The sequence below is a fragment of the Lotus japonicus genome, chromosome 3, assembly GCF_012489685.1.
Source record: "Lotus japonicus ecotype B-129 chromosome 3, LjGifu_v1.2".
NCBI classification, from domain to species: domain Eukaryota; kingdom Viridiplantae; phylum Streptophyta; class Magnoliopsida; order Fabales; family Fabaceae; genus Lotus; species Lotus japonicus.
Window position 1 is genome coordinate 7,420,459 of NC_080043.1, and position 18,434 is coordinate 7,438,892.

General features: G+C 36.6%; 3 protein-coding genes across 7 annotated transcripts; all 3 read left to right on the forward strand.

Annotated features, from left to right (window-relative positions):
• Positions 1-3,640: 3,640 nt before the first annotated feature.
• On the forward strand, positions 3,641-6,294 carry LOC130749498 (protein mago nashi homolog). Its single transcript, XM_057602864.1, has 3 exons — positions 3,641-3,950; positions 4,036-4,212; positions 6,053-6,294. Exons 1-3 carry the CDS (start codon positions 3,732-3,734, stop codon positions 6,110-6,112), a joined length of 456 nt encoding a protein of 151 aa, XP_057458847.1. The 5' UTR covers positions 3,641-3,731; the 3' UTR covers positions 6,113-6,294.
• Positions 6,295-7,531: 1,237 nt separating this feature from the next.
• LOC130743237 (folate synthesis bifunctional protein, mitochondrial-like) lies at positions 7,532-10,693 on the forward strand. Of its 5 annotated transcripts, none has more exons than XM_057595389.1 (5): positions 7,534-7,885; positions 7,961-8,112; positions 8,606-8,719; positions 8,837-9,289; positions 9,452-10,693. In XM_057595389.1, the coding sequence occupies exons 2-4, from the start codon at positions 7,989-7,991 to the stop codon at positions 9,271-9,273; spliced, it is 675 nt and encodes a 224-aa protein (XP_057451372.1). In that variant the 5' UTR covers positions 7,534-7,885; positions 7,961-7,988; the 3' UTR covers positions 9,274-9,289; positions 9,452-10,693. The 5 variants fall into 5 exon arrangements, with proteins under 5 accessions (XP_057451371.1, XP_057451372.1, XP_057451370.1 ...); XM_057595387.1 differs by having other exon boundaries at positions 7,535-7,885; positions 8,837-9,300; XM_057595390.1 differs by having other exon boundaries at positions 7,535-7,885; positions 8,837-9,172.
• An 853-nt stretch (positions 10,694-11,546) lies between these two features.
• Positions 11,547-18,427, forward strand: LOC130743236 (uncharacterized). Its single transcript, XM_057595385.1, has 15 exons — positions 11,547-12,232; positions 12,313-12,371; positions 13,178-14,038; positions 14,188-14,248; positions 14,334-14,396; positions 14,678-14,741; positions 14,827-14,920; positions 15,107-15,190; positions 15,282-15,371; positions 15,469-15,496; positions 15,794-16,306; positions 16,385-16,446; positions 17,184-17,293; positions 17,366-17,453; positions 17,950-18,427. Exons 1-15 carry the CDS (start codon positions 11,923-11,925, stop codon positions 18,247-18,249), a joined length of 2,787 nt encoding a protein of 928 aa, XP_057451368.1. The 5' UTR covers positions 11,547-11,922; the 3' UTR covers positions 18,250-18,427.
• Positions 18,428-18,434: the final 7 nt, after the last annotated feature.

Sequence of the window (18,434 nt, forward strand, 5' to 3'; positions counted from 1 at the left end):
GTAGTATTCGTGTATACCTAGGACGAGAGCGTCAGTAAACGACTAATTTGCACTTAAAGACACGATGGAAACTAATTCCAAAAATCTTCAGAGAAATGTTAGAACTTCTCTTAATCCTTCCATGACAAGTGTTTCGATACGAAACCCTGGAATGTACGAACGTCCGATTCTAGTTCTCGGAGGTTTGCCGAAACTAAAACCCTGATAGCTAAAGAAACCTAGAATAAACGGTTGATGAAAACTTTTTCTATTCGGAGCTTCAAACGAAGATTTCACACACGTACACCTATTTCTTTCTAGCTTTCCAATCTTTCTTCAGAAAGAAGTTTTCTCATCCGACATCAACTGCAAAAAGTAGTTTTTCGGGTAAAATGGATTTACACCGACTTTGGATCGTTTGCCTTAATTCCAAGAAACCTATTTTGAGTTCTGGAATTCTGTCGCCATAACCTATCTTAGAATTCACAGAGGATGGCACAGGAGAAATCGGAATCGCGAAATTTTCATTTTTCCGCGTTTTCCATTTCCTATAAATAGCTTGAAAAATGAAAAAAAAAAAACAAAAACATCACCACCAACACACACACACGGCCGTGAGCTTGAGGAGGAAGGAGGGGAGATTTGATTTTCGCCGATTCTTGTCTGATCGTCGCACAGTTCGTTGCTACGTGTAGGCCTCAAGGTACTGATGTTTTTCCTTACCTCTGATCGTAAATTCTGTCGCTTTTCTCTATGTCTTTGTGTGCTCTAAGTTTTGAGCTTTTTGCAAAACTGTCCAAATAACTTCATCTTTCTATCTAAACCTCTTCCATGCATGCCCAAGAGCATGTTTAGCGGATTACATTTCGCCGAATCTCGCCGAATTGCCGCCGAGTTTCAATTCTGCTTGAAATACCCATTTTTGGCCAAAGCTTCGCCCTTTCGACTTAAAACCCTCGACTGAGCTTAGCATTAGTAGGATTAGTCGTCATAATCGTCGTTGGTGTCGACCCCATCTAATTTGTTTTTCGAAATTCTGATTTTGAGTTTCCGAGCTAAAAATATTGACCAAAATACCCCTGCGACAGTTTTCGACCCGATAATTTTTCTGAGAGTTTCCCTGGCCTAGATATCGCCTAAGAATACCTAGGAATTGATTTAGATCGAAGAAAAAGTTCGGAAACCCTATTTTTGAGAGTGGCCGAAACCTATTTGTTAGGGTACCGTGTCCAAAAATAATTTTTGGGTCTCTATGACCTGAGCTATAGCGTAGCTCTTTCGATTGTGAAATTTTGGCGTTAGTTTCGTGTTATTCCGAGTTCTGTAGCTCAAGTTATGCTCGTTTTAGCGAACGAAGCCTCCGTGTCCATTCGTGCCCAAATGTGAACTCTGGAGCTTTAAAAGCTTTCTTTACGATTTCGATTAGTATTATTAGATCGTGTTGCTCCTAGTGAGGCTTGTGTTGATGATTGTGTTTCCTTGTTTTAGGTTCACAACTTTCATGCCCAACTTCTACTCACGAAGGTAAGGGTAACTCAGTTTTAGAGCGTCATTTGAGTCTTGCATGATTTATTCGCACTGCATGCGCTTGAGATGAAGATGTTTAATTTGATTGGCAATTGATTGAAATGTTGGTATGCTTGCAATGTTGTATGCTTGCTTATGTTGACTGTTTTTGAGGCTTGTGCCAAATGTTTTTGAAGGCTTCGGCCGAGTAAACTTATTGAGACGTGTGTCTCCGTTTTCTGAGAGGCTTCGGCCGTTTACTGTTTTCTGTCATTGAACTGAGTTGGTATGCATTGAATTGATTTATGTTCGTTGAGCTTATGAATAACATGTGGTTACCTTGATTTGATTGTTGGATTTGAGACTGTTGTTTGAGTGACCACTGAGTTGGATGAGATGTTTTGGTTTGCTTGAAGTGGCGATGAGGTGGGTTTGTCCCACAGGATTGTCCCGTATTTCGAGGCGTTATAAAGTGGTAATGAGGTGGATTTGTCCCGCGTGATTGTCCTGTCTTTTGAGACGTTAAAGTGGCGATGAGGTGGGTTTGTCCCACGGGATTGTCCCGTCTGTCGAGACGTTATAAAGTGGCGATGAGGTGGGTTTGTCCCGCGTGATTGTCCCGTCTTTTGAGACGTTAAGTGGCGATGAGGTGGGTTTGTCCCACGGGATTGTCTCGTCTGTCGAGACGTTATAAAGTGGCAATGAGGTGGGTTTGTCCCGCGTGATTGTCCCGTCTTTTGAGACGCTAAAGTGGCGATGAGGTGGGTTTGTCCCACGTGATTGTCCCGTCTTGCGAGACGTTATTGTTTGATTGATATTGTTGAGGATTATTGATATCTGATTTGTTGTTATATTGTTGAGGATTGTTGATATCTGGTTTGATGTTATATTGTTGAGGTCGTTGATATATGGTTTGATGTGATGTTGTTGGGGTTGTTGACATCTGATTAGATGATATAGATTGAGGATTATTGATGTCTGATTTGTTGTTATATTGTTGAGGATTATTGATATCTGATTTGTCGTTATATTGTTGAGGTTGTTGATAGTTGATTTAAATCTATATTGTTGAATATATGTCGTCATCTATCTTGAATTAAGTTGCTAATTTATGTGACATGATATGCACTTAAATTTGAATAGCATGCTTTTCTCTTTTATATGTGGTAGTTGTATGGAGTTAACCCTTTCTATTTGCTACTTGTTGTTTGGGCGCTTAACGCTATTAGGCGATGGAGATCCTTCCGCCGAGGCTTAGCTGCTCGAGTTGGAGATCGAGTTGTAAGCGGTGGAGTAGAGGTGTGAGAAGCAGCTTTGCTTCTCTTCTTGTGGACTATGTTTGAGTCTCCTTTTTCTATATGAGAACTCTGTTATTAAAGCCTTGCTTCCGCCACTGTTAAAGTGCACACGTTTATTATGAACCTTGCTTATGGTGTTGTAAACTATTATTACTATATATCGGGAAACAGGTTATTTAAATAAAGTTATCATGTGTTTCCAACCCTATGGTGTTCATTCTCAATTTCAAAAAAAATACCCTTGGATTTTAGGGATTGTAGAATAGTCCAGCTCTTCCTAGTCTATATGCCTCGTTGGATGAAGCTCAAATGAGAGCAATTGGTTGTATTTGGAGTAGTATTCCTCCGGCATCTCTTTGATCCTCATCTCGTCTAAATCAACCAATCTGGGTCAGTCCTGACCCTCTTGTTTGGTCGAGCCTTCATCTTGTATGTAAACCACACGCAAAATAGAAAAAAATAGAAGAAATCAAAATTTTGGATTTTGGAATCACAAGAGGTCTTGACCATGCTAAAGAAGCCATGTGTGTGGTCATGTTTAAACATGAGCATGTTGAGGCTTTCTACGCTATGCTCAACCGAGCCTTCACATTTTCTTTAAGGTTCACAACCGTGCTCATGCCCGAACAGGCCGACCATCCATATTCCCACCCCCAATCCTTATCGGAACTGAATCACTACTAACAAACAAAATCAATATATATAAAAGAAACTTGAGCTTTTGCATTAAATACACGTTGTCATTATTAAATAATCCTTATTAATATTGTTATTTTCATACTTTTTATTTATTTATTAACTAATGAGGCTTGAGAATTGGATTGATGGGGCTCCCATAATACCTAGAAACTGGGTTTGGGTCCTTCATTACAACCCAGCCCAGTAGTCATTTCATAACCAGAGAGAGAGAGAGTGTGAGGTTTCTCCATTGTAGCTGAGAGAGAAACCATGGCGACCGAAGAAGAGAACGCAGAATTCTACCTTCGATACTACGTCGGACACAAGGGGAAGTTCGGCCACGAGTTCTTGGAATTCGAGTTCCGACCCGACGGCAAGCTCCGCTACGCCAACAACTCCAACTACAAAAACGACACCATCATCCGCAAAGAAGTTTACCTAACCCCCGCCGTCCTCCGCGAGTGCCGCCGCATCATCGCCGAGAGCGAGGTCGGTCACCAAACCCTAACTCGCCGCCAAACGGTGTCGTATCCTGTTGCTGTTGTTGTTGTTCTCATTTGTGTTTGTGTTGCAGATCATGAAGGAAGATGATAATAACTGGCCGGAGCCTGACCGGGTTGGGAGGCAGGAGCTTGAGATTGTGATGGGGAATGAGCATATCTCGTTTACCACTTCCAAGATTGGGTCTCTGGTGGATGTTCAGAGCAGTGCTGATCCTGAAGGGCTTCGCATTTTCTACTATCTTGTTCAGGTGAGCTTTATTCGGTGCTTGCAAAATGTTTTTGATGAATTTTCTGAGCTAGAATTAAGGAGAATGCAATTATAAGGAAAATTATATGATTGTGTTTTGCTCCATTCGCATGAATTTGAAGATTATGAAATTAGGGTTTAAGCTATGACTAAGGTGCATTTGGAAGACCTATTTTAGTTTATCTTATAGGATAAGTATTTAAGTAGAAGTTTGGTTAAACTTATTAACTATGAGCTCTTTTGAGTTTATTTTGATAAGCTTGCAACTTATGAATACGAGTTTATGGCCCGTTTAGGAGAGTTTATTTGAGTATATCTTTGAGCATAAGCGCTTATGCAAGTGTTTGAGTGAGCTTATTTAAATAGCTTATGACCTACATATAAGTTGTTCTGAGTTTATTTTCTGTTCAGATTAGCTTGTGAATAAGAGTTTATAACATGTTTTCAGCTTATTTCAATATGTTTCTCAAATTAACTAATAAATAAATGCTGATGCAATAAACACTTATTTATGTAATAAAGTACTCATTGGATAAGCGCTTATTGTCATAAGTACTTAATTAAGCTAGCTCTCTTGAGCATATTTCAATAAGCTTCTTAAATAAGCTTATAAATAAATGCTTATGTGAAAAGTGTTTATTTACGTAAGTATTTAATTAATCTGTTAACCCTTATACACCCTGCACTTCATTAGAGAGAGACTGAGGGAGATAAATAGAGCATATTTCATTATCTTGTTATGGCTCTGGTTCTCATTATAGTTTGTTCAATCTCAAATTGTACATATGTTCAGCAACATAGATTCTGTGAGAAGGTATAGTTCTGAACAGCAATGCAAATTTGTTCAGTAATATAGCTTAGAACTTTAAGAAAGGTTGGCTTAAAGAAATTCTTTTTACCCAACAATTCTCAAGATAAACCCAAAAAGAAAACACTCTTTCTATAATTATTTTGGCAATTGGGCTATTGGCTTTTGGTAAGAAGAAAAAAAATTGTCCGGTTAATTATAAGTGTAGAATTGTTTTTATCATACGAAGATTAGTGGAGATCTGAGATTCTGAATTGAATATTTGGGCGCTGAAAAAGGAAGAGAGGTTGCACAATTATACTGGTTTATGTTCAATCAACAGCATGCCAAATTTCCCAAGGTAATCTGTAAAGAGAATATCCTGAGTTGATCTGGATTCTGGTCTGGTATAGAACATGTAGATATGGCCTAATTCACTTGACTTTACTATGTAAGATTCACATTGCTAACAAAGTCAAGATATTAAGATTGTTAATACTTTATCTGAAATATTTAGGTTGTTTTGTGGAGCAGAAATTTATAAAGAAGTTAATTAGGGTGTTACACTCATAGAGTGTAGGACTTCCCAGTACATGAAGTTATGGATATCAAATCAAGCTAAACCGAATGAGATCCAAAGGAGCTTGAAAAACAAACAAAATACGAGCCTCGATGAGGCACTGTGATTGTTAGTAAACTAGTATAAAACTCAAGGTAAAAAACAAAACTGAAAATAAATTGACCTGGCAATTTGTATAATTCAATACCATACTTGGACCTTTAAAACCCTAATAGTTAAGGTAAGCATTTCAATTTCATAACTCTAATGTCAATTTAACTTATTTGAAATTCCTTTCTTGTTTTCTTGATTGTATTTCATCATGATTCTTAGATAGTGATGTGTGTCCTCCTTCTTGTGTTATTAAGTGGTTTTACTCTGTATTCATTAGCTCTAGTCAGTATTAGTACATGCCAATTAGTTTGCTGATTGCCACATTTGATTTATGTCTACTAATGCCTGTGTTTTTAATCTTATTATAACTTCTTTTTGCAGGATTTGAAGTGCTTTGTCTTCTCTCTTATTTCACTTCACTTCAAGATCAAGCCTATATAAGATGTTTACAATATTATGCATTCATCCTCTTGTGGTATATGTACTTGTTTAACAATCATCCTGATTTGCTTAGAGTTTGACATTTGGTAGTGACAGTTTTGTAATCGTGAATATCAGTTGGTTCTGCATTGGTTACATGAATTGGAAATTTCTGAATTGAGTAGATGGCCCTTGTACCAAAATGTTGACTGAATTGCTTTTGTATGCATGGTTTAGCTATTCTTTCTCTTCCTCTTTCCCTTGCTTCCACATAGTTGGAGCATCTAAATGTTTCATTGGGAGTTGCATACTGTGTGTATGGGATGTGCATATGGAGGGCGGATGAAGGGACGTGGAAGCTGGCAGGAAAAGAAATGAGAAATGCTCTCATACTGTACAAAATACTAGGACAGTTGGGCCATAAAACATTTTACTAGGGGTACTAGTAAAAAAATACAAAATTTGGGTTGACCACAGCATGAGTGGGCCGCCGTTCAGTTTGATAAGCTTCTCACATTAGCTTATGAATAAGCATTTAACATATTTCAATAAGCTTAGAATAATTGCTTTATGTAAAAAGTGCTTATTGACATAAGTACTTTATTAATATGTTTACCTTATACACCTTACACTTTAAATGAGAGTGTGACTGAGAGAGATAACTATATTACTTCATTAAGGTTAACTCATAGTTGTTGGCTGAAGAAAGTACTAATCCAACTTGTTAGGTTAACACTTTTGTTGCCATTGCCAATGCTCAACTACACCATGGGATGAATCGGACTTGGCAGTGACTACCAAACGATACATGTTGATTATGGCGGTTTTTTATGGTTTCTAAAGGTAGCACAGCACAACCACCACAAATTTGTGTGTTTATTTTGCTGGGGTTTTAAAATCCCCGCTAAATGTTTTTATTTCTAAACATTATTGGGTTTGTAAACATTGTCTATACGGCCACAAACTTGCGTGTTTATTTTATGGGTGTTTCAAAACCTTCCTAAACATTTTGTTTTTACCCTTCAAGTTTAACAATGAGTTTTGAAAGTATGTCCAAATATCACCATACTTTCAGAACCACCTATATGTCGAAAGAAAATAAACACATATCTCTAAAAGTATGTTGGAGGCTCCCATATATTTGAATATCGTGACCCAATTGACTTATACTAAGTACTAACAATAAAAATAGTTCTATACACACGCTCAATTACATATCACCACCATCTTGTTTTTATAGTTTTTTCAATTTTAGTTATAACATGGTGCGATTTTTCTTTTGGTGCAAGTTATAACATGGTGAGATGATGAAGCCTAAAACTAAATATATGTATAAAACTTATTTACAAATATCTTCTACCCTTAATTACAAAATCCCGGTTACTGTTCACGGGACCTTTTTTTTTTGGGACAACTTCTCTTTCCAATGGCCCATGTGGATGATGGCCCATGTTGTCACACAGTTGCATCATGCCCAACCTCAGAGTCGACTCTCTCAGCATTTCCGTCATCACGCAGCCGTTTGCTCTGCCCTCTGTTCAGCTTCGGTGCTTGACGTCGTCGTCCCCTGTTTCCTTTGCTGTCGCTGACGAGTTTCTCCTTTCCCCCTCCTACTGCTTCGTTCAGTTTCAATTGCAGGCCTAAAGCTTGCGTCAATGACTTGGTTGTGACGTTTTTTCTTTGACAGCTTCTCTAGGTATCCCTGCAAGCTGCAATTTCGTGGGTTGCTACTCTCCAGGCTGGTTGTCATCTTGCCTCATGATGCCAGGAACAGCATCTACCGAGTCTATTTTCGTATGCTTTCTCCTGTGCATTGAATTGAGATTTTAGATTTTTAGTTTTCAGATGAACTGAAATTTTCTCTAATAGATTTGAAGACTGTGATTCAAAATTTGAGATGGTTGGGCGTTTGAATCAATTAAGTAGCTTACGTTCTGGTAAAAGCTCTCCTCAGATGAGTACTCTGAAGTATCTAGGGGACCCCAGGAATCAGCTTCATGCTGCCCGAAAGTACCTTAAAGGTAAATGTTCAAATGAACTCAATCAAGCTGCTATATTGTGTTTTTTTATAAGTAAGCTGCTATATTGTGTAGAATATTGAATTTTGTATGACTTGATTCATATTGGAAAGCAGCTTGAAGTTTATTGGCCTTTTGTTGTTGTGATAGTTAAAGTTATTTGCACGTGTCAGTGAATTGCTTTTTCCTTTGCTTGAAGGTTCTTAAACCTAAAGATTATCAACAATTGATACTTAGGGAGTAAGATATAGAGAGTGAATGGATTTGGGGGTTTTGTAGAATGCATTACTATATATAGTTGGTTGTTTTAGTGATAAACTCTTTTAGCTTTCTGGGTCATTGTCGCTACCTAAATTGTGTATTTGGGTTACCATATGGTTTCCATGTGAACGGATATGATCTAAACTAGAATGAAGGTTATTAGAGCTCATCATTTTTGGATAATCAATCATCACCAGTTAGGCCTTTTTTTTTACTTTTCTTTTATTTTTTGCAGTACTGGGTTTTTCCTCTCTTCACACAGCTTCAAATTCCTCTGTTGAACTTCACTCGCAAGATGAGGAAGTAATGATTGCTTTGGGAAGTAATGTAGGCATTAGGCTCCATAACTGTAAGGAAGCCTTGAAATTGATGAGGAACTCAGGCATACACATCACAAGACATGCTTGCCTTTATGAGACAGCACCAACAAATGTTACTGACTAACCTCGCTTTATCAACTGTGCAGTAAGAGTTGTTACTAAACTCGGTCCAAATGAATTATTGGCTGCACTCAAACGAATTGAGAAGGACTTGGGTCGTACTGCTGGTATAAGGTATGGTCCAAGGCCAATTGACTTAGACATTTTATTCTATGGTAAATATAAAGTCAGGTCTGATACTCTCACTATGCCTCATGAAAGAATCTGGGAAGGACCATTTGTTCTGACCTCTTTGATGGATTTACTTGGATCAGCTATTGACAATGATACAGTTGCTAGCTGGCATTCACTTTCAGGTCATTCTGGTGGACTATCTGCATTATGGGAAAAATTAGGTGGTGAATCCCTTATTGGAGAGGAAGGTATGTATAGGGTAATGCCCTTTGCAAATGGCTTACTTGACTGGTCACAGAGAACACTGGTCATGGGGATCCTTAATTTGACTCCGGATAGTTTTACCTGAAAAGGAGAAGTATAAGGCCAGTTGGTTGTGAGTGTGTGTGTGTGTGTAATTTAACTTTAAATGCTAATTTCCTTGAATGATTTGCATAACATAATTTATTTGTGTTCATTTTCTCATTAATTCATTGATTTTTTTCTTACAATTGGTAACTTACAATCTCAACTTCTATATTTTTCAGGGGCAGAAGATTGAGGCATCTATCAGGAAAACAATGATCGGAAGATTCCTCCTTTGATGGGAGTATGAAACTAAATGCAGGTTTTTAAATTCAGTAAAAAGGAGAGCAATAGTAGTCCTATAATCATTAGTTGATGGAGGTGTGGTTTATCGTGAAGTTTGCTGAACATTACATTCTAACCTTCACTTGCTTGAATATGGCATAATTTGTTACTTAATTTTACTTCTTTTTGCATTTGGGTTTTGGGTGGGACAACTCTCTAGATGGATAATGTCATAACGAATTTATGCATACAATAATCACTCTTTTTCTCATGAATATTCTGGTATCCTTAAAAAATTATGCTAATTCCATGCAATGTAAGAGGATTTAGTGAGGATTGAGGACACTTTTACTTGAAATCATTGACTCATTTTATGTGTTAAATCCACTTGGTATGATTTTACCATTGCACGAAAGACCTTATTTTCATTAAAGGTGTTGAACCAACACATGTTGCAGCCACTGTAGTCATCTCTTACTATAGATTTATTGCTAGACTTGATGCCAATTGCATGTCTTCCATTTCTTTCACTTCATTTTGTTCCTCACTTTCTTTATTTGTTTCTTTATTTTGTTTCACTTCTCCTTCACTTGTGGCTGATTTAATTTCCTTTTTAAGATAACAAAGTGAAATCAAATATTGTAAATATGAATTTTTTCCTTTTCTTCTCACATCTACAACTTTGCATTGTCCTTTCATTTTTTATGACACATGCAATGTGACAACTAACTCCGCGATACCAAACACTGAAGATGAGGAGGAATTCATTTGCTACTTTGCCTACAAAGCTTCTTTCCCACCATCCACACCCTTCTTTTCTATAATTTAGGAGAGTTGTGTGAGTTCACCAGCTTGGTTCTGCAGGCAATTCTACTGGTCTAAATGTCTTTCTGCCACAAGTTGAAGGTTGGTGGGAAACTTTGGACCAAGAAGAGAAATCCAATGTCAGTGTTATAGCCATATACAATGTAGCTAAATATTATGTTTTAATCAAGTTGGATGAGAGTTCATCTCCGTTTTTATTTTCATGTTTCAAGTAACAAGTTAGCTCTCATTAAGTGAGGAAGATGACATTTCATGGGTGCTACACAACTGTTTTGTATATTTTTCTGTATAGTGGGTCATTGAGGAGGGAATTACTGTTTTGTATACTTCTTTTCTATGGATATACTGGTGAATTATTAAAATGCATTTGATGATATTAGGGTAGAGTTTGTCCTCAAACCATTATTTTTGCCTTTAGAATAAGTGCTTTGGATGTGGATCTGAGCCTTAATTAGACAATGGCATTTTTTATATCTGTGTTGAGAACTCAAGTAATATACATTTTTTATATATTAACTTTCTTCCTCAGTGCATCAAACTGCATGATTTATTTGCTCTTTGTGTGATTGGTTGACAAAATAGTATGTGAGCAAATCTTAACCATTCTTTTAAATCTTTTTTGCCTACATATATAACGGTTCCTGATATTTAAGTGTAGTGGGTGGCAGGTTATATTATAAAATTTATATGAATATGCTTTTAAAATTATAGAAGGCGTATGAAGATTTATATGTTGATCTTTTTCTTCCTTGCCACAAGCTGTGAGACATTGAAGCTGCTAATGGAGTCATGCCCTTAGTGAATCAGGTTGTTGAAATTGAAGATCTAATAGAGCAGATCTTGTCCAAACTTATGATTGCATTTCCGTACCTTGAAGTAGCAGTTCAAAATTGTTGAAGAAAATCAAGAAGGTGAAAGAGCCACAAGTCCTGCATTTTTGTTTAGTAATCTGAATTAAGAAATTTGGTGTATACAGCAATTGTTTGGTCAATTTAGAAGACTATGTGTTGGCTTATGTTATAAAAAATATTTTTTATCTATCTTTTATTAAAAAATTATAAATTTATTATAATGGAAGTTAATACTACTTTATATTATGTGACATATTAATTTTAATTTTAAATACTATAAAAGGATATGTGTGATATATTTTGGTGTTTAATCTATCTCTTGCATATTCTAATATCATTTGTGACATTTTTGTTATAGTTGCTCTTAATTTTAGTTATTCAACAACGTATGCTCAGTCTGTTGCTTATATAAAATTCAATGAGTCATAAAATTAGATAAATTTACGTATGATGGCCCCGTGGATCGCACGGGTCTCAATCCTAGTATAGTTATTAAACTGAAATAATATTTTTTTTAGTTGGGCTTGCAATCACTTTTTGTTGTTGTTCTGTAACATTTTTGTCTTTCCCACAAAATCATCTTGGGCCTATAGCCCAACATATAAAAGTAAACAAAACCCCTCTCTCTCACTCGCTGCCTCGTTCTGAAATCCAAAACAATTTCACTTTCTCTCCCTCCAAAAACAAAGTTCCAAAAATTTCCCGCTCCTCTCTCTCTCTCTATCTCTTCCACTTCTCTCTCTAGAGCCACCATGGCGAATCGTGGATCTGAACCCGAAATGGAAGAAAAATCCTGGTGTCTCTTTTCAACCTTGCTTCGAATCGGCCACGCCGTCGATTTCCACCACCTCGCTTCGCGGTGTCCATTTTTCACTGCGACGCCGGAACTCGTTCTCCACCTCGCCTCACTCCCCGATTCTCCTCTCGCCGTCACCGGTGAAGGACTCGTTACGCCCTCCGCCGTCGCTGTTTACGCTCTCGGAAGGTTTTTCTCTGTCCAGTTCCAGCAGCAGCATCATCATCCCTGCCGGAAGCGGAAGTTGTTTTTGGATTCCAACGAAGGTAACGCGTTTTTTTTTTCATTTTTTCGAAAATTTTCGGTTTATTTGTTTACCGTTGATTCGAGATTTTGGTGGAAACAGGTGGAAGAGATCGGAAGAGGTTGGCAATTTGTGATGGAGTTCCAGATATTTCCTTTGAGGTATTCATTTTCGATTTTTTTTTTGTCTTGGTTTTAGTGTGTTGATGTAAATATTGTGTGCGTTATGTTCAGGGAATCACAATTTTTATGTTAATTTTGATTTTCGATGAACTTGATTGGCTTGTGTACCTTTGATATTTCACAGTAATTGTGTTCATGGAATCACAATTTTTATGTTAATTTTGATTGTCAATGAACTTGATTGGCTTGTGTACCTTTGATATTTTACAGTAATTGTGTTCATGGAATCACAAATTTTATGTTAATTTTGATTTTCAATGAACTTGATTGGCTTGTGCACCTTTGATATTTCACAGAAACACTCACTCGATTAAGGTGTTTTTTTATTTTCATTTAGGATGCATTTGGTTGGGTGAATAAACAAATGAAAAATTTAGAATATAACCACTAAGTTAGGACTGTTAATTATTCGAAAATATAAATTTCTGAGGTATATTTTTGGGTTCATTTCAATTGTAATATGCAAATATCATTTAGGATGCACTTAGTTGGGTGACTAAGAAATGGGAATAGAATTGGACTGATCATTATTCGTTAATATCAATTTTTGAGGGTATAATTTTAGTTTCATTTCAGTTTCTGAATATCATTTCCGGATGCATTTTTTTTTATATTTATCAATTATTGTATTTTTGATCGAGCTCAATCGTATAGTATGATTCATATAGCCAACCTCACTTAGTGGGATAAGACTTTTGTTGTTGCTGTTGTTGTTTTATTTATCAATTATTGTTTTTCATGCTGAATATAGTGTCCATCTTTGTGATTTTTTCTTTTGGGTGCAGAGTTTTTCTGATACTGCAAAGGCTATGTTGGGAAGAAATTTCCCTACAATAAATTTTGAATCACGGATCATGGATGGAGCGAATTCTTTTATCCCATTACGTATTGGTGCCAATGGAGTGTGTTCAGGTTGTCCAGGGCGAAGTTTTGAACATAGGGAAGTTGGTAATGATGCCAGCACAAGCATGTTAGGAGGAGAGATTTCTGGATCGGTGATTAAGACTAGTGATCATTTGTTCATGACTGGCAGTGACTTGACTTCTCAGAAGAAACCAGGAATAGGTAAATTTGTGGGATGTAATAATATCTTTGGGAATCTTACTCTGACAACTAGTCTCCCAGATTCCTGGCCATGTGATTTTGGTGTTGTTGATGGCACTGGACTTGGGAAGAAAGTGGAGCATGAATATCCTGAACAGAACATTACTCATCCTGTGGGTGATGGTGATATTTGTAAAACTGATACCTGCGAAGATCCAGCAAGAGAATCTAATGAAAATGAAGAAGTGGAAAGTGATTTAAAGAAAGGTTTGATTGATTCTGGCACAAATAAAGACATGGAAGATGTTGCTCAGATGGCCAATCCTCCACTTTTTGGAGAACTGACTAAATGTTTGGAAACAAAAACCCATGTCCATGTGTTCGGTTTGGATAAAAATGAGACAACGAGAAACATCACAACCCAGTCTACTACCAACAAAATAATTAAGTCTTCAAATCCAAATCTTCTTTTGAAATCTTCTGATAATGCTCCCAAAAATGTTAATCAATGTAAAAATGATAAGAAACTCATTATGAAGAACAAGTTAAAGCAAAGGTGTGCAGAAAACATGGTTGAGCCAGAAACTTCCATGATTTGTAAGGTTAGCACTCCCATAAACAGCTGTAGTTCTGGATAACCTATCCCTTTAAATTCATATGCTTTAGATTTTTTTCAACTATTTTGAATATCTGCTTAGGATGTGCAGTTTATGTGTTCACATTGTCCATTTTGGTTATTTTGTTGAACCAGGTGGAGAAAAAATCGTATCCATCTTTTGAATCTTTTACCATAGAGGAAGAAGAAGGTTCAGGTATTAGGACTCTTTTATTCTCCACTTACTGATGAAATAAATCCATATTAAAATTGTCATTGACATTTCTTATTTTCTCATCTAGGTGGTTATGGCACAGTTTACCGAGCTCGAAGAATTACTGATGGAAGAAGAGTTGCAATAAAATGTAAATGACAACTATCTTTTAAATTAATCGTGTGCTGTGCATCTAGTGTCACAAATGAAAAAAGGAAAGGGGCAATGTGTCCATTGATTGCACAATACGGAAAGTAAAACTAATTATTTGTCATTGAGAATCCAGTTTTTGCGTTCAGTTTCCAACTTATAAAATAGTTGGAACAATTCTTCGTATTTAACATTTTTATATTACTAATGTACTATATGAATGGTGCGATTGTTTTTAAGAAATGGACCTTGAAGCTATAACACATGCATGTGATCTTACAGGTCCGCATAATAATGCTCCTAAACACCATGTAAATAATGAGCGGAATATGCTTGAGCGTTTTGGGTAAGTACAAGACATATGATTCGCTATTTGTTATACTTAAGCTGCAATGCATGCTCCTTATGTCAATATCTTTTTCGTGATGCAGGGGTAGAAATTCTATAATAAAATTTGAAGGTTCTTTCAGAAGTGACAGCAGTGACTGCTTTGTTTTAGAACATGTTGAGCATGACAGACCTGAGGTAATTGTTGAAGCTGTCTATAATTTGTATTTTCTTCATCAGAAAAAATATTTGTATTTTTTTCAAGTTGAGAAGATGGATGTCCCTTTCGGCTTTTCTCAACTTGAAGCGGATTAGCTCATCAGTGGACCCTAACCTTCTATGGAATTCTTCCAAAGGAACTAATTTAACCTTCCCAATCTTTAGGTTTTGAAAAGAGAAATCGATATAAATCAGCTTCAGTGGTATGGGTATTGCATGTTCAGGGCACTTGCGTCCTTGCACAGAGAGGTAATTTTCTCCCTTTGCATATTCAGTCTCATTAGTCTTTGACTTAAAGATAACATATGCATTTGTGTAAGAATTTTGAATTTTGATGTAGGGAGTCGTTCACAGGGATGTTAAACCTGGGAATTTCCTTTTTTCCCAAAAGATGAACAAAGGCTACCTTATTGACTTCAACCTTGCCACGGTTAAGTTTCTTGTCTTGCTGCTGCTTCTTACATGAGTTTCGACTGCAATGTTTTAACCTAAATGTAATCTGATTAATTGTGGTATTTTCTTTCCAGGATTTAAAGCAGAAGCACAACATTGGAAGTAAGCTTCAAATTTGCTCGTCTCCTGCTTATTCTTTTAAAACTGGAAGACAAAAATGGCTGATTCTTTGATTGCTTTCTCTTGAGACTCATAATTTTCATAAAATATTATTGGGTGCATATTTAACTACTCAGCTACAAATTGATCTCAGGCAACAAGCCAACATACTCAGCTCTCAAAACAAAAGAAACACATTCTTCTTGCTTCTACATGCATCATATAAATTTCCTTCAATTACTCTTAAGTTAAGTTTCCAAGCTTAATGAATGTAATCAATTAATTTATGCTTCTCATCAGGTAAATCAAAACCAGGCCTTGATGCATCCAATAAAATTCCTCTGGCTTCTGGTTCTGCTCCGGTGGTCCAAGACAAGAACCTTGGAGGGAGCAAGTCTCTAACATCGAATAAAAGGGACTTGGCAAATTATAAGAAATATTCTGAACTTAATAGGCATGTGAAGCAAAAGGCTTATGCTGGTCCTCTAAAAACTTGTCTAGATAAGGCTGGTGGGAGTTTACTTAGAGCACAAGGAACAGATGGCTCAGGTGTAACCTCTGTAAAAGATGTTACTAGCACTAGGACTGCTTCTGCCGAAAGGCTTAGGGAACCAGTACCTTCTTGCAGTAGAAAGGAGTATCGCGACCTTGTGCAGACAACGTTGCAATATGCGAGCAGTAGTTCAATAAAAGGTCCTGCTTCTCAAAGGAAAAGGGTTACTGCTCCTTCCGGCAAGATAGATAGCAAGACTGTTTATATTACGCCGATGCCTCTACATCCTACAGTTCCAGCAGCATTTTTAAGAAGCAAAGGTATGATTCTAAGTTCAGTATGAGTTCTGAGGAAAATTGTTGCTATCATAACACACTAACAGCTGATGTATTATCCAGGAGATGGAAAACATAAAAAAGAGGGTTCATGTGTTGGAACCAAGGGATTCCGTGCCCCAGAGGTAACTGTCACTTGTATTCACTTTCATTCTTTCATGCAGTACTAGATCTAATTTTACGGTGATCCTACTACTATATCATACTGAATGCTGGCGTATGGACTGTCACTTTTAGATGCTTGTAGCAAGGGGAAAAAGTTAAGAATAACTATTTTATACTTCTATGGAAGTTGACAATAAAGCATTTTCCTACCGATAAAAATCGTTAGTTGTATTTAGGGATTCTGTGTTTCCTTTTACCTATTTACGGTTTACTAGAATTAGAATAATACTCAGTGAGCTTAAGCTTAAACAGGTTACAGTCAGCTAGTTTCCTGGCTATAGTAATAAGATTTCACTCGTTTTGGGGGTTCAAATTGTGATTTCCTTCTGATTGCCGGGACTTTATCTTGAGAATTTTACTTAGACAAGGTTCCCTTTCATGTCAAAGTCAAACATGACCTGTACGGCCATATGTGATGTCACATGATCTGAATGACTTAGTTGTACTAGATAATTAGTCAACAACATTGTTTCATCCTTCTTGAACGTTTTGGTCTCACGTTTTCAAACTTCAAATGAATCTTCCACTTTGTGCTAGAAACAAAGGGAATATAAAATGTAAAATCAGTATTAAGTTCATGGGTTTACATACTGCATTCAAATTCTAAAAGCCTCATTAATTAGATATGCATTTTCACTGTCCTATGGAGGACTTTGTTTGTCAATTGTTTTAATTCATTGTTTTACTGTTTCTTCAGGTTTTGTTAAGGTCTCAGTTTCAGGGAACTAAGGCTGATATTTGGTCTGCTGGAGTCACTCTACTCTACTTGGTGATCGGGAAAAGTCCTTTCACTGGAGAACCAGAACAGTAAAAATCTGCAAAACTCATTTTTTATTTTATCTTTCTTTCTCTTTCCTTGCTCACTAAGTTTTGTTGCAGGAATCTGCAAGAAATTGCCAAATTGCGGGGCAGTGAAGAGCTTTGGGAAGTCGCAAGGCTACATGATCGCGAATCATCTTTTCCTGGGGTAATTCATTTTAATCCTTATTTGAAGAACTTAAATTGATAATATAATTGAAAATTTAAAAATTTAGTATTCTGGGAATGAATTAAGATGTTCATAATTGTTTAATTGAGTTTCATGCAAAAAATTGTTCATAAATGCAACACACATACATTTTTTTTCTATATTTCAAGCACTTAAAAATTCTTTCACCACTGTCAAACTGTCATTGTGTCTTCTAGAGAATGGTGGTTAATCTTCATCGGTTCACTTTTTTACTCGTAAAATATAGTTCAGAAGTTTATTCTATTTATAATTGAATAATGGTTGAAGATGGTGGTTGCCTGCACAAACTTTATTTTGTTTTTTCTCCTCTTTGCAAATTTGAAGTCAACTGTTGAGAGTGTGATTATAAATTTTGTGGTTCTGAAATAAGAAACAGTTCTTACTTCTGAACATATGATATATGAAGCAAAATGATTAATGCTTGCCTGAGTCATATTTATTCATTGGTTTACAGGAGTTATTCGATCGCCGGTACTTGCAATCATGGGACATGGAAAGTTGGTGTAAATTTCACACAAAGAGACCAGAGTTTCATCAGAAACTCCCAAAATCATTATTTGATTTAATAGACAAGTGTCTAACAGTAAACCCAAGAAGTAGGATAAGTGTTGAGGAAGTTCTAAGGCATGAATTCTTCACCCCATGTAATGAAGCCATGAGGAAGCAAAGGATGATTCGACGCGGTCTCAACTCGGAGAATGCAGCCTATAGAACAGTCTCGGATGAGTTTTTGGTGGCAGCCACTGGCACATGATTAGTTGCTAAGAGTACTGCTTGAACCAGAACAGGTTTTTTTTGAAGGCCAGAAGGGGGTTTGACACAGGAGAATGTTTCTTATATCTGACAGCTGTATATTTCAGAGAAAACTTGCACATTGTCTTGTAACTTGTACGATGTGTAAGGTGGTTAATTCTAGATTTATTCTTTTATCACTTAGAT

Excerpts from the sequence above, each read along its gene's own strand:
- LOC130749498 (XM_057602864.1), top strand. The coding sequence starts at position 3,732 with ATGGCGACCGAAGAAGAGAACGCAGAATTCTACCTTCGATACTACGTC. Across the intron at positions 3,951-4,035 it reads GCATCATCGCCGAGAGCGAG|ATCATGAAGGAAGATGATAA; the intron begins GTCGGTCACCAA and ends TTTGTGTTGCAG. Across the intron at positions 4,213-6,052 it reads TTTTCTACTATCTTGTTCAG|GATTTGAAGTGCTTTGTCTT; the intron begins GTGAGCTTTATT and ends TTCTTTTTGCAG.
- LOC130743237 (XM_057595388.1), top strand. The coding sequence starts at position 7,989 with ATGGTTGGGCGTTTGAATCAATTAAGTAGCTTACGTTCTGGTAAAAGC. Across the intron at positions 8,113-8,605 it reads TGCCCGAAAGTACCTTAAAG|TACTGGGTTTTTCCTCTCTT; the intron begins GTAAATGTTCAA and ends TATTTTTTGCAG. Across the intron at positions 8,720-8,836 it reads AGGCATTAGGCTCCATAACT|TAAGAGTTGTTACTAAACTC; the intron begins GTAAGGAAGCCT and ends TCAACTGTGCAG.
- LOC130743236 (XM_057595385.1), top strand. The coding sequence starts at position 11,923 with ATGGCGAATCGTGGATCTGAACCCGAAATGGAAGAAAAATCCTGGTGT. Across the intron at positions 15,191-15,281 it reads TTGCGTCCTTGCACAGAGAG|GGAGTCGTTCACAGGGATGT; the intron begins GTAATTTTCTCC and ends ATTTTGATGTAG. Across the intron at positions 16,447-17,183 it reads AGGGATTCCGTGCCCCAGAG|GTTTTGTTAAGGTCTCAGTT; the intron begins GTAACTGTCACT and ends CTGTTTCTTCAG.